The sequence below is a fragment of the Gouania willdenowi genome, chromosome 4 (genome assembly GCF_900634775.1).
Source record: "Gouania willdenowi chromosome 4, fGouWil2.1, whole genome shotgun sequence".
NCBI classification, from domain to species: Eukaryota; Metazoa; Chordata; class Actinopteri; order Blenniiformes; family Gobiesocidae; genus Gouania; species Gouania willdenowi.
The window spans coordinates 16,799,733-16,817,323 of record NC_041047.1 but is presented as its reverse complement, the minus strand read 5'-3'; the positions used below and the strand labels follow the sequence as shown (position 1 = coordinate 16,817,323).

The 17,591-nt window shown below is 37.6% G+C and overlaps 1 protein-coding gene across 32 annotated transcripts in view; it reads right to left on the bottom strand.

The window, feature by feature from the left end:
• The window catches only part of adgrl2a (adhesion G protein-coupled receptor L2a), a 117,722-nt gene that overhangs the window by 77,447 nt on the left and 22,684 nt on the right, over positions 1-17,591 (bottom strand). For all 32 annotated transcript variants that reach the window (XM_028445714.1, XM_028445707.1, XM_028445710.1 and 29 more), the window contains exon 2: positions 15,792-15,977. In XM_028445714.1, coding sequence (XP_028301515.1) covers positions 15,792-15,867 — 76 coding nt within the window. In that variant the 5' untranslated portion in view covers positions 15,868-15,977. The remainder of the gene's footprint in view (positions 1-15,791; positions 15,978-17,591) is intronic.

Below are 17,591 nucleotides of genomic sequence, written 5' to 3'. Positions count from 1 at the left end.
AACTATTGCACTAAATGCTGAAGAACCAATTTTTTTTTTTTTTTTTCGGCCATGTTCACTTTTATACATTGAATTAGCTGATGCAGTGTAATAATAATGGAGGTTCGTCTTTTGTGTTGTAACGCCACTGAAGCTGAGAAACTAAAGGACACTTAGTTGGAAATACATTAATCAATAACTAAATCACATGCTTACTGTCTTACTTAACTCAATAATTTGATTATTCAAATGAGCCAGAAAAGTAATAATGATTTTACTCAAGGCGTCATTAGCATAATTATTCAAGGAATGCTTGATGAAAATTACTAACCGTCTATATGGCAACAGCAGATCACATCAAGAACATCAAACTGTAGTAAACATTAAAAGACAGACTGGGTTTGTTATTGATGCATCTAGCTCCACCTACAATCGATTTTGATAAATTGGACAAGATGCAAAAATCATGTTTCAGGAACATGAATAGTTCTTGTTTGTTTAAATTAAAGTTGCTGCGCCGAGACAAAAATGAACCCTACTGATGTATGGATGTAAGAACTACTATTAAACTGCAGCTGAGAAGTTTTCAGTTATGTTCATAAAGCACTTTCAAAGTGTAGCAAAGCGAAGCCTGGCACTTTCCACTTCATATGCAGCTCACACTTCAGGCATCCGAAAATCTGCAACGGTATTTCTCTAGTTTTGATGTAGTTTCACTCTATGATAGCACATCCAAACCTTTAAAATAGTGGTACAGGAGTGTTTTTAAACCTAAACACACCCAGGTTTCACTCTTTGCTTTAATTAAACAGCAGGAAACCAATGATTAAAGGATAACTAGTGTAAAATATATTATAGAGAACCCCAATACACAAAGCCTTTGTAACAAATAGCCTGTCATTGGCAAGAGAATAACATTCCAGCTCTATTTAGTCATTACTGAATTGAGTAATCATTACACATATTACGTTACAGTTGTTGAGCTGAGACTTTGCTTTTCCTTTAACATTATAGTTACTCCATAAGACGATGTGGCAATATGTCAAAACTTAATATGCGAAGCAGCCATTTGTTTAAGTTTCTAAATCATTTGACATACTTTTATTACCTCCGCCAAGCGCAAAGCGCAGAAGCAATGTGCAAAGCGCAGAGTGGTAAGGTTATGTTTTACCCTTCATTTGTCTCTCTCTGTCAGTGTGTTAGCAAGATAACTTGAAAAGTTAACAACGGATTTAGATTACATTTTCAGGAAAATTGATAAATAGGACAAGGAACAGGTGATTCAATTTTGGTGATGTTCGGGCAACCAAAAGAAAAAAACATATATATATCCCATTTATTTTCAAATCCACACTGTGAAACTTCTTGTTGATGATGTCATAGGTGCTCTCAAAGTCAACAGCTCAATGTTGACAGGTAGTCGTGGAAAAAAATGCTTAATGTTGACAGGTAGTCATGGAAAAACTGCTCAATGTTGACAGGCATTCATGGTAACACAGCTCAATGTTGACAGGTAGTCATGGTAATCTTGAGTTTACCGTGTCACAGTGACCGGAGCGTGTGAGCTGAGCTTGAGGTGCTCGGCGGAGGTCTACGCTCTCTGAGTGCTTTTCTAGTAAATACTATTAAAAAGAAATAGCCATACAGCAGAGGGTAAAGGAATTCATATTTTCATGATTTAAAGCACATTAACACAGCAATTATCAATCTCCACTTAAATATTCCCTTGCTGTTTTATTTTCCGGGCATGTGTAACCCTTTGTAATAATAATAAAATTAGCTCCATGCAGAGCTTGCTGATAAAGAACAGTGAGAAACCGCTGTATGTAATATGGACCCATTATGCATCGTCTCTTTGGTGCTGTAACGTTTTAATTATTATTTTTTTTCCAACAGATGAGCCAAATCAATTGGAAAGTGACCATCTGGTAGGATATGAGTGTCACTGATGCAGAGGTAATGAACAAAATGTCTTCCTATTTCACAGAAATGAGGTGTCATTAGGATATTCTTCAGCCATGTAGAAACGATCTACTTTGTATAGACACAGGAAACCAGCCATCGCATGATAGAGCCCAATGGGACTTCCATCCAAAGACAGAGTGGATGAGCAGATAAAAAGGCAGGGATACAAGTTCCAAAATAGCTGAGTGTTACTCCACTGAAACTACTTTAAACTTCTTTTTTTTTACAACAATATGCTAATATTTCACTATGACCTTGGCCTGGTTACATTTACTAAAAACAATGGATAAACTGCTGTGTTTTGCACTATATTGTGTCCTGTTGGATTTTCGTAATATAAATCAGTGGTTCTAAAGCTTTTCAGCCCGTGACCCCCAAAATAAAGGTTTCGGAGACCCCCAAAGTCATGTGGAGACAGGGCCATCTATAAGGGGGAATAAAGGGGAGAGCTTTTTGTGGCCCATTTATAAAGTCAGCAAAATGATGGTCCATTGTTCAATGAACCTGTGATAACCACATTTATTTATTTATCTGAATATCAACTGTGATCCAGGAAGTTTGTTATTATTTACACCATAATATATAGTCATCTTAAAGATGTAAATTCTTGTTTTATTCTGAAATTTTAAAAAAAAAACAGAAATTGGTTAATAGTTGCAAATTAGAGTGGCCAAAAACGGGCAGGAAAAGTTGTAAAATGGGTTCAAAGTGTCAATATTGGCAGAAATGGGAAGAAGAATTAGTTTAAACTGGCAAATAATGGGAATGACAAATCGTGAATGTGGTTAAATTGGCAAAAATAAGCATGAAATATGGTACAAAAAAAAAAAAAGGTTAAACGTTATAATAATGAGTCAATAAATGTGACATTAGATGGGAAAAGTGGTGGAATGGGTTTATAAGTGTCGAAATGTCTTGAAAGTAGAAAAAATGTAAAGAAAATTCATTAAAATTTGATGAAGTGGCAGAAATGGGAGTAATGTAGTAAACATAGATTAAAAGGAGCAAAAATATGGCAAGAAAAAGTGAGGGATATAGGTTAGAATATGGCATGTTTGGTTTAGTTGCAGAAAAAGGGTAAAATGGCCTCAAAATGGTCAGAAAACTTTCTTAGTTTCTTGAAGGCATCTGGCGACATCCTCCCAGTGTCTCGCGACCACAAAAATTGGCTCCTGACCCCAAGGTTGAGAACCCCTGATATAAAATGTTTTTCTCCAGTTAGTCCAGGGCCGGCAGCGGTCCATCAAAAGGCCTTTTTAGCCCCTCGCACTCCCGTCATCGTACCCACCGGGTGCACAAAAGAAATCTCCAGATCATTTTGATGTAAAACCAGATAAATTTTTTTTTGCTGAGAGTCAATGGGAAGTGTGACGGAGACGCCGCTGATGCTTGTCGTCTGCCATTATTGCAGCCCTTTGATTTTTCTCGCTGCTCTGATGGAAGCTAAACAGCTGCCTTCTGAATAAGCTAGCGTCGCTGCTTGGGCCAGCTATTATTCTGTGCTCCAGTGCCAACAAGGTCGCTTGCTGGGGGGATTTGGGGTGAAAGAAAAGTGTGGCCTATGGCATCAGCTTGGAGCCACAGCTTGAGTCCTGGAGCTTCTGACCCCCACCCCTTTTCTTCCCATCTGTAGAACAAGCAAAGGAAGTCTGGGAAGAAAAATGAACCTCTCCCCACAGTGCTGATTCCATAATCCAGAAATATCCTGTACAACAGCATGTATTCTTAAAAAGTCAGGCTCACGTAGGGAAGGAAGAAGAAAGACAACATTGCATATATCCTGCAGACAGCCGGGTTTGCTACGGTGTCGAACAGTGATTTTCAAACTTTTTTGGCTCAACTACCCCTTTCTCTAACTTTTGAATGCAAGTACGGTGTACCCCCCTTTGTCCGACAAACACATTTTGCTCAGAATAGTAAAAAAAACAACTATAGAGTATAATGATGGAATGAATGAGTGATAACACACATTTTAAACAATCTAACATTGTAAATAAGTATTTAGGGGCCTCCTGCAAAGAGTTATTTATATTTATTTATATAATCCTGTTCTAACCAAGATCATTTTGTGTGTTTTCTGTGTCATTTTGTGTATTTTGTTGTCGTTTTTGTGTGTTGGTATTATTCTAATCATTCTCTCTAAGTCTGCATGCTTTTGATGTGGATGTTTCTCCATTATTTTTGTGTATTTTGTAATGATCGTGTGTATTTTTCTCTCATTTAGTGTGTCTTTGTTGTCGTTTTGTGTGTCGCTGCTAATAGTAGGTATTTTTCTCTCTTCGTGCGTGTGTTTTTGATGTCATTTTGTTGTTGTTTCTCTGTTCTTTTTATCACTCAGTATATTTTTCTCTTATTTTGTCTGTTTTTGTGAGTTGCTGGTCATATTTAGTATGATTCTAATTTTTAACTAAAAATAAATATCATAAATCCCCATATCGTCAATGCTTTCGGTTGTAATTTTCTACACTTTCTCTCTCAAGTACCCCCTGTAGTGCCGTCCCCTTTGAAAAACATTGGTGTAGAGTAAAAACTACACTTTCTTGACAGATATAAATATTATGTGTCATTTCTGCACAGTAATCTAAGACTGTGTCCTTTTTTCTCCACTTTGTGCATTGAATGCTGATGTAACTATTGTATATGGATAACAGCCAACCCAAGCGTCACATATGTAAAGCTCTATAATTCTGCCCCACACATCTGTAGACTATTGAACGCTGCGGTAGCTTCAACAACAGTATGCATCACAATGACTACCTCAGTGCATCTTGCCTCATATTCACGACAGAGATTATCCTCAGTGAAAAAAAGAAAAAAAAAAATGATATCCTTTTTTCATCAACTTCTTAGCGCATCACAAACAATGCCAGACGTGACGGGTGGGGAAAAAAGGGGAAGGCGGAGGGTGGGGGGGGGTCATGTCATGTTATGTAGAGTTGAAAATTGTGTGCTCAGTGTTCAGGCTTGGAAATCTACATGCTGGGAAAGAAGGAGAGGGAAAGAACAGAAAATGAAGGTTTGAGCCTCATTTGTATTCTCCACCATTCAGTTCACTCCAGTTCATTTACATCTCTGCTACTTCCATAGCAACAGCGGTGGGGGGGGGGGGGGTGGTTATTAGGAGCATCTTTGATAAAGGTACACAAGTAAAACCGAGCGCCTCCTTTAACTTTATTTCACCAAGGAAAACAAAGCCCTTTTCAAAACATCTAACCTAGCCTCTTTAAACAAGATATTTAGATATTTAGAGACTTCCTACTAGTGTGTTTCTCATCTTTAAATAGCACTTGTTGTCGCATAACTGTGCACAGAAAAAAAGTCCTGATCCTTTTAGTTGAATTTTTCTTTTTTCTTTTTTATTCATGTGAAAACCCTTCAAGAGACGAGCAATCAGGTAGCAAAATAGTTTTATATACCGGTAATACTTCTGTGTTGCCATGGCACACAATAAAAAAAAAACCAACATGACTTTAGCAGAAAAAAATCAGCTCAATCAAAGTATAACCTTTTGGCATAATTAAATTCTATTGGGTACATCAAGGCCTTTTTTTTTTCTATCACCCAATATCGAGTAATCTGCACATGGGTGATGTCATCGCTAGCATAGGGAAACAGTGTCTGATGCCAAACACAGTGTGGATAAATGGGTGTGTGTGTGTGTGTGTGTGTGTTTAAGAAAGAGAGTGAGTGCATTTTAGGTCACGCATAATTCAACAAAATGCTACAATGATCATCAAAGACTGCATATTAACTCGTAATTTTGAGGCACTGCTCAATGATAGCTATTAAAATTACATTTCTAGAATGACAGCATTAATGATTGCAATATATAATAACTCCTAAAGCAATACGGATTTCAAATGTAATGATTAACTTTTACTTTGAAAGCCCAACGTCCTTATCCTGTGTCCCAAAGAGATGTAAAATAAAGCAGCAGCCCAGTGCTTTTAAGTGACACAGTGACACATTCAGATCAGGAACTTTGATTATCCACATTTGTCAAACTTGTTTCCGACAGAACTTTTAGGGTTGGTTGTCTACGTATTTGTCAGGTCTGGTTTACATCATTTCTGCAGGTTCTATTATGAATATAAAAATGGAAATAAACACATTCTGTAGCCTGGACTTCTATCTCTGCTCCAGTGAAGCATTTGATGCCAACAATTCAATACAGAAGCATTTCCCAATGGGTGACCAGTGGCAGTACGTACAAATGAGAAGTGTCCGTCTGCTTGGTTAGCATTCCCATAGAGTACGTCGTCAAGCAGACCACCGCACTGGTTTGCTCCTCCCAAGACTCAGCTCTCATGTGTATGCATTTGTGTCATATTATTCAGCAAGTGCTTCCACTGACCCCCACCTGGCATCTGAATTCCCCGACCAGCTTGGTAGTCACGCCTTGATGACACAACGGCGGCTCCAACTGAATTCTTTTTTACAGCTCTTATTTAGACCATCAGGCATTTCACTTAAATCTGCTGTTCTCATTCAAGCAAAACAGAGAAACAATAGATAATTCTGTCTCATCTAAATAAAGTGTACAACCTAGGCTTGTTTTTGAACAGTCTTACGCCTCGCTCTCTTAGCATACTCTAAATCAGGGGTCTGCAACCTGTGGCTCTGGAGCCTCATGTGGCTCTTTGACTCTATTGCAATGGCTCCCTATAGCTTAAAGAAAATATTGAAATAAAGAGTTGTTATTTTCATACAGAGGCTATTAATGATTAATGACATTAACACCAAATAAAATCATGATATAAAAACGTGTGCAATAACTCAGCCACTTTCCTACTTCACCTCCTGCAACATCTACAGACCTGCACCTGCGTCCAATCTTAAGTTTGAAATCCCTGGTAAGATGACTAAACCAACAAAAATAGAAATTTTAATTGTGTGGGGGACAGATTTATTTAACCGCCATGTGCCGACTAAATATGTATGCTTGATATGTGGCCAGAAATGAGCAATTAGCATGTGTTGACCAAAATGATTATATGTGATCAAATTTAAGCTACTTTTTGCAGACTTTCAAATACATTAACTCAACTTATTTAATATTTTGTTCATGTAAACTGAGATGCGTAAAAAGTTGAAGATGCAAGATACTGTTTTGTTGTCATTTCTTGATGTTAATTTAATTTATTTTATTTATTTTAAACTGTTTTTAGGTTGTCATTTACATGATTGAAATAAAAAAATCAAATTAAATCAAACATTATTCTATATCACTTTAACTGTATATAATTGAATACACTGTATTGTCTTCATTGAGAAGGTATTTTTTTGGCTCCTTTGAGAGTAAAGGCTGCAGACCGCTGCTCTAAATTTCTCATTTAAGAAGGATTTATTAGACGATTTCATATCTATCAAGCCTGATTTCTGATTGATGGCTATTCCAAAAATATTATGTGACTTTAAAGCAGGAGATCTGTGTGTGTGGTAATATCAGCGCCCTTTACACAAACAACAGCACAGCTGTAAGGGTACTATAAAAGTTGACTTGCTTCAGTTTTAACAAACTTCAAAAGAAATGTCTCTGATTACTTGTTTTCTTCAGGCTGTCATTTCGTCAAGCGCGAGCCTTAAAAGCGGAGACTCAAGCCCTTGGCATGCATACGCACTCAGGGGTCATTACGACTCGCCAGGTCAAAAGCTTGGTCACACAGGGTCAGATTGTAGTGATCAGTCAGAGTGCAAATGACCAGGGCTGGTCTTTGTTAGGATCAACAACGGGAAGTAAACCAACATTTCATGACTTCAACAGTAAAAACAAGGAGTAGTAAGGAACCAACTTCATTATAGAGATAAGCGTTTTCTGAAATTATGTGGTGAAGTTGGCTTCACATGAAAGACAATAAAAAAGTTTTAAAAAGATGTATGTATATATTCGTGAAACCTGTAATTTTGACCAGCCATATACATGGAACGAGCTCTTAAAAGGTGTTGCTTCCTAAACTATGGTAGTATTTTCATCACCTTTCTTTTATAAGGACCGCCTCTGGACTAATAGCTGCTCTGATTCCAGACTGAAAGCAAGAGGACAAAAATAATTCTACTAAGGCTAACCAGGGCTTTCTCACATCTGACTTTTGAGAATAAACTGGAAAATTAGTGAAAGCGCTTGTTGAATATATTGAGTTCACCCTGCTGGCCAGCATTATCTCTGATCTATTTTTCTTGCAGGAGTTCAAAAATCATGTGCACACTCCTGAGTGAGCGTGTGGTTTAACAGTAAGTGCACAGTGAAAATCTAATTACCCAAAGACATCGTTTTTAACCCAGGGATCGCATTAGATGGTTAACTAAGGCTGAGATGATTTTTTTACTAGACGACACAATATAAAAACATTAAAGTAAACAAGTATTTTCACATTAATGAGTATCAACCTTTACGTGCTAAGATAAATCTGTATTCATTGAATGAAAGGCAACACGCTGTGATCCATGTGACCTGACGACTGGAGCCAAATCATCTTAAAATTCCACATTATTTCAAGAGCAAACAGGAAACAAAGCTACATTTGGCCCTTGACCAGCACAGCGGCTTCATTTGTCCTGCATCAGGTGTTCATGCTGGTTCCTGTTTAAAAAAAAAACCATCCACAGTGGATAATCAGAACAATTCTACTCATCCCTATCTTCCTTACAGACACACTTCATCCACAGTGGTTTGGTTGCACTCCTTGATGTCTACTACAAAGACTTCAAGTATTAAAAATAAATAAAAGAGAGAGAAGGTTATCAGAGGAGAAGCTTTAGGCTTTCCTGAGATATTCTCCTTTTTTGTTGCATGGTTAAAAGTTGCATTAAATTGTGCAGTTAATGTATTTCCATGCCACAGGCAACTATAGAACATGGTTACGAAGAAAGGAAAAACAAAAGTTGAGGCATGTCTCTGACAAATTGAAACCTGCTTATACAACAAAGCTCACATACTGATTGTCACATCTGCCATGGTCAGATCCGAGACAACCAACAAAGGCACAAAACAATAAACGCTCCGTGAACAATAAGGTTTTTTTTTGGTTATAGACCCCTGCTCTGAGAATAGAAGTCATTGTTGTTTACTCGTGTTCAAAATAGTGACTCGATGGGTTATCAGAATGTGTTCTAGAGATTGTTTAGGACTCACAGGATCTTCTACTTGGGCCAGAACAAAATAAGACAAAGCTTGACAATAAAATACAAGAAATCTAGCGACATGTGGGTGGATGACTAATCTTTGGTTCCTGCGATCCTACCCAACAAGTGTTTGTTGAGACTGTGAGAATGTCCATTATCCACAAAGATAAGCACTGAAAATGACAGAAGAGGGTTGGTTTCACACCGAGTCTGATCATGCTGACCAAATCTTCTGTCGAAAACACACCTAAAGCCTAATTTAAAGTCTGTGTTAAAGGTGAGGCAACATGATAACAAAGAGCCCTATTTTGTGTCAGAAATCAGACTTTAAGTTTTTCCTGCATCAAATCCTTGTTTATTTCTTTGACATTCAAAGAGGTGCGGAATTATAGATGACTAAAGTACATTGAATAAAAAGTGGAATCATGTGTTAATGCAGTATTACAAGATAAGAAAAAATCATGAGTTTTGAAAAAACACCTTTTAGATCAAATTTTCCAAGTATGAAGGATACCAAAAAAGAAAATATATCTGAATTTATTCAAAGAATAAATTATATAACAACACTACAATGCAAAACCTTCATGAAATACAACCTAGTGACCCGTGAGTGGCACATGGAGGACAAGAACCGGCGCTACAAAAGGCACCGTCTTTCCTGTTTGACATGCAGCATCAATGTCACAGCCAATATCCCAATGTGAGTTATATATGGTGACAAAATACATGAAATTAATGATGCTTCTCAAGGTTACGCCTGCATAAATAACCCTTAAGTAGAATGCTGATGCAAGCAAGCCAAACTGTCAGTCACCAAACAGGCCAAATGAGAAATGAACCTTGAGCAGATGAAGCCAATGACTGTTTGAAAGACTCCTTTCAACAACCCTCCGTTGCCAGGTGAGAGGAGAGCCTGTGTTTGGGTGGGTTGGGAGAGGGCAAAGATGTCAGCATTTTGTTATGCTCTTGCATGACAAACACCAACCTGGAGCCAGCTGTGACAAAGCCCTAATCCAGAAAATCCCTCCTTCCTTTGCTGAAAAGCCTAATGAGGATTTGAAGTACTCGGTAGGGAGGAGACCCGGGGGCTGTGGTTACACCTTGCCACTGCTTGCTCTCCTAGTTATTGTCTCCTTATCTCCTTACTGGCCAGGCCTGGCTGGCGATGAAAGAGACAAGACAGCATGGTGGGCTTTCGTACACAAGACCCCATTCCTGCGTGGCTCCACAGGAAGCCAGATTTCGTAGTCTGCCACAAACACAGGATGACATAAAGCAAGAGGTGGAAAGACGGTAGAAGTCATTGGAGAGACAACAAAAAAAGACAAATTCTGCCCTTGGGCCGAGACGGATTTGGTGTTGTTTCCAACATTAGGTAAATTGAATGCTATAAAAACGTAGCCAACAGGCAAACGGGCATGGTTTAAAATAATTACCTGAAAATAAATTTGTTTCTATATACAAATTAGCTGTGGGGCAACCTTTTTAAAGCGCTTGGACTACCAAATTAAACAGTCAGGTGCTAAAAAACTGGTAGACTTTCTTTCTGCATTGACAGTCGACTTCCACAAAAGATTAGTTACAGATACGGCATCTCTGTCTTCACAGAATGGCCAGATGATATCAGGTGTTATGTTAACTGATTAAATGTACCTATGTGATTATTTTTCTTCTTCTTTTCATTACAAGTATAAGTCTGTTCCAGTAAATATTAATAGGAGGATATTGTAAATAAAATAGGTGAATGTAAGTCCTGATGATGTGAATAGAAAGTTTAATGGTAAAAAAAAAAAAGACTAACCAGATCAAAAAGTTGGTGGAACAAAACTGGCAAGAGCTGAAATGTGTTCATTCAGGTTTTTGTCCATATTAGGCCCGAGGAAGGTTACTTTCAGTAATTTCATTTCAAAACAACGTCATTGTTTACTCCCTTTTGTTGACTTTGAGATGAAGGTTTCATGTCTATTTCTCTTTGTTCTCCTGTCACCCACTATAAAAGGTGAACTTTCCTGTTGCTCCTGTAAAATGTGGAAGTCTTGATTTTGGGTTTTGAGTAAAGACAATTGTGAGGTTTCATGGGGAATGGTAAGAAATTCGCTGAGATAGCCAGGGTTGGTTTGCCAATAGAAAGCAGATTTTATACATCAATGAAAATGGATGAATGTAATTAATGAAAGAGAATTCTTTTTAATATACACTACACTGAAACTAAATAAAGGAAAAATTATGAATTGATGGCAAACTGGGATGTCTCATAGGTATTTAACATTACGTATGATGCCAACTTTACCTAGGGCCCTATAAAGTGTGTGTTCGTGGACGGAATCGACCAATGAAAACGATTTACAAGGAAATGGACAAAATCGGCATGAAACCCCGTCACTGTGGGGCAAAGAAAGCCATCAGTTCCCGTTTAACTTTGCTGTGCCTGTAAAGCTCCACCCGTTTTTTGTGTAGCGCAGCGGCGCTCCGTGAGAACATGATCAGCTTTAATCATCTTCACCTGCTCAGTGTTTGAACTGTTGTGCCTGGCTAACTAAGAATAACTCAGTCCGTGTTGTGCTTTAGTTCTTTTTATTCCAGCCTTTTGTCCGTACCTCGTAGGTACACATTCACAGTCAGCAAGCTACCTCAAGTACAACCGTTTCAATGGGAACTTCTGGTTTACAAAATAAGTCAGTTGGAGCAACGTTATTAGAATGTTACATTCTAACAACATCTCATCAAAGCTACAGAAGATAGGATAATTTAAATTAGGTTCATTTAAACTAAACATCAAAACTTAATCATTAAACCTGCTCAGATTCAGTACATCATTGATCCCTGAGATAAAATTGGGTGACATTAATGTTGTTCTCATACATCTTTATGACATATAAATAATGAAAAAAGGGGCAGTCAGAATAATCCATGCAACTATAACTTATATCTACCTTTTAAATGTATCTTACTTTATTTTTGACATACATTTTCGTTTGAGTTTTTTTTAATTTATTGGTATTTATTTTGTTTCCCCACGAGTTAAAAAATTATATTTTCTTTAAAAAGAGAAAAATATTTGTAAAAAAAAAAAAAAAAAAAACAGAATTAAAAAAAAATTAAAGTGGAAAAAACAGAATTAGGGAAAAAATAGGGCCCTATTTACCCTAACCACCTCTTGACACAGAATTACTACTTAGCTCTGAAAGTCTTCCGTGCCATTATGTTAGGCAAAAACCTTTGATAAGCACACATGGCTGAGCCAAAGTGTCAATTGTTATTCCGTCACTGATACACACAAATCCTCTGAACCCTACCAGACTTGACTAAAATATTTTGGAAGTTGCCAGAACCAATTCAATCGTGTCTTGTAAGGGTAAATCATCACAGGTTGCACAAAATATTATTACTTCCTAAATTACAACCTCACCTCATTTCCAGGGGGTTGCTATGGTGACATTCACAGGGGAAACCAGTAAGGACAAAAGGAAATAAACCTGCTGCTTCAAAAAAGATCACCCTGCATGCCATAGGGCAAACTCATCTTTATGCAAAGTAATCTTCAATCGATAAACAGAAATAGACACAAGTCTGTGACTTCCAGGGCTATTGCACCTGCAATTTGTACAACATTTACTGTTCAAATGTTGGAGATATTGATTTTAACCTCAAACATATTGAAAAAGACAAAACCTAACATAATTTGTGACAGAAGGTATAATGAGTAATTTTGTGAAAATGGATAAGGTGACAGATCTTGTGTTCAAACACCTTTTTATGTTGTCAAAGTTTGTTTTTTAAAAAAACAAACCAAAAACAAACTTTAAGAAACTCAGATATGCATTCACAGTATTTCAAAGGACAAAAATATATAATAAAGCAACCATCCGCCTCATTGCGAGCACTGCTTGGTATGAATCAACAATCAGGCTTCTCAGAGGTTGTCTCCCCATCAGTAATGAGACATAAAGGTATTTCATCCAAAAGTTATTAAGGTGCAACTTTGGTAACACTCTGCATGCGGATTGTTCTCGCTCTACATCACAAAGTAAATGAAAGAATTTAAACACAATCCCAGTGGGGAATGTAGAAAAGAGCACAACCGCATCATCGACAATGCACACTGTGCTTTGTGTATATTGTGAGACATTAGTTAACACCCAACGATAAAACATCCTGCAGGTACGTATGGAAGAACTAAAACTCCTGATAATTACGTACAATATCTTATGACTAAACTAACCTACATTATTGCACAATAGCAATTGCTATTAAAACCAATTAAAGTAGCATCTTTGTTATGCATTTACCTTGTGTAGGAGAGCATAGCATGACTAATTCCATGTACCCTACATTTCGATACGGCATGCTGGTAATTAGAACAACAGCAGAAATCTGTTTCAGGAGCCGATGCGAGTGCAGGCTGTGGTTACGCAGCAACATAAGCAATTGGTTATGTAAAAAAGAAAAAAAAAAAAAGAAAAAAAAGTGTGAAGAATAAAAGAGAAGTGCTCGATGAAAACCTTTGAAGTGCAGCGAGGCAGCAGAGTGAACGCAGGCCAACACAGACACATTTGTCAAAGCTAATTTAATGAACAAAGTTCAATGTCACAATGTAAAATGAGAGAAACTTTTAATTTATACAGAGGTTAAAGACGAGCTGTCAAACGTTGCTTTGTTTAAGAATATGTCCTGAGAATAATGCAGGAAAAAAGGGGAAGAAACAAGCAAAGCCATTTACAGCATTGCCCTAACTCATTTAATTCAATTATAAAAATGCATTAAAAAGATATTAGGAGTAGATGCAGTTTAATGAGGCATGTTTACTTGAGGATATTGTTTGTAATGAACTGTTTCTGGGCTGATCTCTGTGACTGAAAGGGGAAACGTAAAGGGTTGAAGAGGGAGTAAAAGTTGTCCAAAGGGAGGAACATCTGAATGACAAATGTCAAGATGATGAATTTGATCATTACAGTGCTTATTTATTACAGCCGTAAAACTAATAATAATGGCTTTGTATTCAAGTGTAAGACTCCGGGACAAACTTAGAGACCCCTGACAACTTTCTTAAAATGACTACAACTCTGTGACATTCCATATATGGATCTACTTTGAACAATCCTAAGGGTTACACAGCTTTAGATCACAATCCTTTCTTTCCTTTTCGAAAATGGCCAATTGAATTCAACAAAGCGATCAATGAGCACCTGAGGCGCTGCATCAAGTATAAAAAAGCAACCTTCCTGATGCCTAAATAGATTTACTTGCATAAACACAGGTCACAACGTTTCTAACTTTGATCCTCGCCGAGTTTGAAAACTTTATATCCAAGAGCTGACATTTATAGAAATCATTACTTTAAGGAGGAACATTTAAGGTCAAACTGAGATATTTTTCTAAATAAACCAAGGTCTCAACAATCTTTACAATTCTGACATAAATATACCAATATATGTTACTTATTTAATGAAAATATCCTTTCTACTCTAATCAAGACTGCTGCATTACAGAGAAAACAGATGAGAAGAGCCAGTATATTTAGCTGTAGGCTCGAGTTTGAGCCGTTAGAAGAACTGATAAAAATATACTGGATCAACTTAAATTGCGCAACGAATATACCCAAATTTCTTTTACTCTCACTCCAGTCATTAAACATCTAAAGCAATTTAGTTTTAGTCTAGTATTTAAGCTGTAATACACAAAGGACACAATTTATGTGATGCATCTTTGACAAATAAAGCTTGGAATTACAAAAGCCAAGAGCGAATTAATCACAACTAAATGCTGCATGATTAAAAGGCATTTATGTTTTTTGACACATTTTTTTTAGATGCAAAAAAAAAGGTGTATGCCTGCCATGAGACAGGACACTTTAGTGAGGAATTTACAAACAGATCTATCTCTGATGCCACTGGGAACAACTGATGCTTTCAAGCAGAAAATCTCAGACAAATCACAATTTACGAACTAATGAGACCACTCAAGATTATCCCCCCATCGCCTGTGCCGACTGACTGCCAAGCTCAATGCACTCGGAGAAGCACATTTGACCTGAGTCGTCGTACTGTATATAGTTGAATAAGACAATAACGCAAAAAAAAAAAAAACAACAATATGACTGAGTGAACTTGACAAAACCCACACAATTAGAAGATACCAATAAATATATGTTTATACAGGGTTCCCATACTTTTTTCACAATTATTTATCAAAACTTTTCCAAAATATTTTACCAAATTTTTATGACTTAGTTCTGAACTGCCAAGATCTATTCAAGACCATTAGAGTGCAAAAATGAGCATGCCTTTCCAGTGTACTAGTGTAACAGAGGTCTGCGAGTGTGCCACGGTTAGTAGAAAAAAACTTCTATCATATAGCATCGTACAATAGCGCAATTGCCTTTGTCACCTATTTTGCGATATTTTTAAATAACGATGCACCAGCTATTAAATGTAACATTAAACAACAACTAAGCCCTACCATGTTTAATTAAAATATTATCAGATTACAATTTTAATTAACAGACACTTTTATCCAAAGTGATGTACAAAAAAGTGTTTTGAGGGACTTGCTTGATGTTCTATAGTACTAGCATAGGTTGGATTTTAAACATTAAAATAAAAATAAACTGGGCTATATTTCCAAAACGGTTCAATTATTCCATAAATTCCTGTGGAGACCCTGTTTATATACTGTGTCTGGTGAACCCAGAGGTAAAAGGACAAGTATCTTGTATGGTTACTTACCCTCTGTGGACTGGACATGGGCCAGAGTGATGAGAAACCAGCAGAAAGTCTGTAGTTTCCACAGTGAACATGCCATGGTGTCTGGTGTAAACGGTTGGTGTGCAGGTTTGCGTTGTGACTAACAGTCTCCGATTAGAAAAGTCAGAGCAAACGTGTCTCAGAGATGTTCATCATTGATCCTTTCACCTGTGGAGCAGATCAAAACAGACATTTACTTCAACTGTGAAATGTAGTCAGTGTACAGACTTCACACACTAATTCACCCTGTAACGCTCGAGTCACGGGACACTTTCGGCCGCGCATCCATTCCTCTGCCGAGATGTGAAAACGTTAAGCTTTAAAATGCTACAAAAAAAAAAGCCCAGAAGGTTAATAATCCTGAGAAAGGAAATCCCTTAATGGCAGCTAAATGCTAACCATTTCACTTGTAAGGGGGGGGGTAGAGGAGTGGGCCTGGGGAGGGTCCACCAGCACTGCCATCAAACAGAGATCTGTGCTGTTCACCTCCTCGTGATCAGTAAGTGAAGCTAACCTTATCCATGATGTGTCAAATTCAATTTTCAGTCTCTCCTGCAAGCCCTGTAAATTTACTTTTACTTGGAATGAAATCTGATGTTTTTCTAAACCATCCCATTGCACAAAAATGTATTTGAGGACAAAGACTTTGATCAATAGTGAAATGTATCTGTGTGATTGTTAGTTGTTGTTGGGTTTTTTTTTTTTTTTTTTTTTTTTCAAATTCCTTCTGTTGTGAAGCAGAAGCTTCCAGATCACTGACATTTCAATCTAGCCACAGTCTTGAAGAGTACAAAGTCTCTTAACTCTTCTGAAAACCAGAAAGTGCAGTGACTCAGCATTAGAACGCAGCAGCTAAAGTGGAATCAACCAAATAACTGAAAGCCAGATCAAACACTAAACTACTGCACAACAAAGGAACAGAAAATCAGTTGATAACCTTGAGAGAGCGCTCGCCGCGGAGCTTTCCTTCCTGGTTTGCATTAGGTTGTCCCTTGCCTTTGTTTTTTTTCCTGCATAATTTTGTCTTCATCCTTTTTTCCTGTCTGAGAAATCAATACAGAGCATGTTTTCGCTCGCAAAGGCAAATGAAGAAATTTATTTTTAATCAATATGGATGTTTTTCATTATACGTTTTCTGAAGTTTTAACAAACGATGAAGAAATACACAAAAAAAAAAAAAAAAAAAACTCTTGCCGAGTCAGACTTTTGATTGCATTTGAATTTGAATCAACTAATCAAATTTCACTTTTCCTGGTTCACAGGCAACACTGCAACACTTCATCTGACAAATTCTTTTGCGACTCCTCATACCCCCCCCCACCACCACCACATCCCATCCTCCAGGCCCGTGTCAAACAAACAAACACTCCACAGCAAATGGTCACTTGTCTTTGTTTTGAATGACCACAAACCTGCCTTATCACCGCGGCCCTTCCCCTCATGACCTCCTCCCTCTCAATTCACATCTCTCCCCACCAGAATTCCTTTCTCCCCACCTCATCCATACCTGTCTCTATAGTACCATTCTGAATGTTTGTTTTTGCTCTCTTTTGCCACAAAAGCAAATGGTCTCCTCCCTGTCATAGATACAGTGCTGGAGCGGTGTAGAGTGAAACTTAATGCCTACCTGCACGCCCAGGCATGCGTTTCACACTACTAACGGCTCCCTTTTGTCTGTATGTTTACACCGCCTGGCTAAGCTCAGTCCTCTCACTCCCTTGAACCATTAGCACATTCACCATGGGATATGGCATCACTCCAGCAACAAGGCACACAGGAACC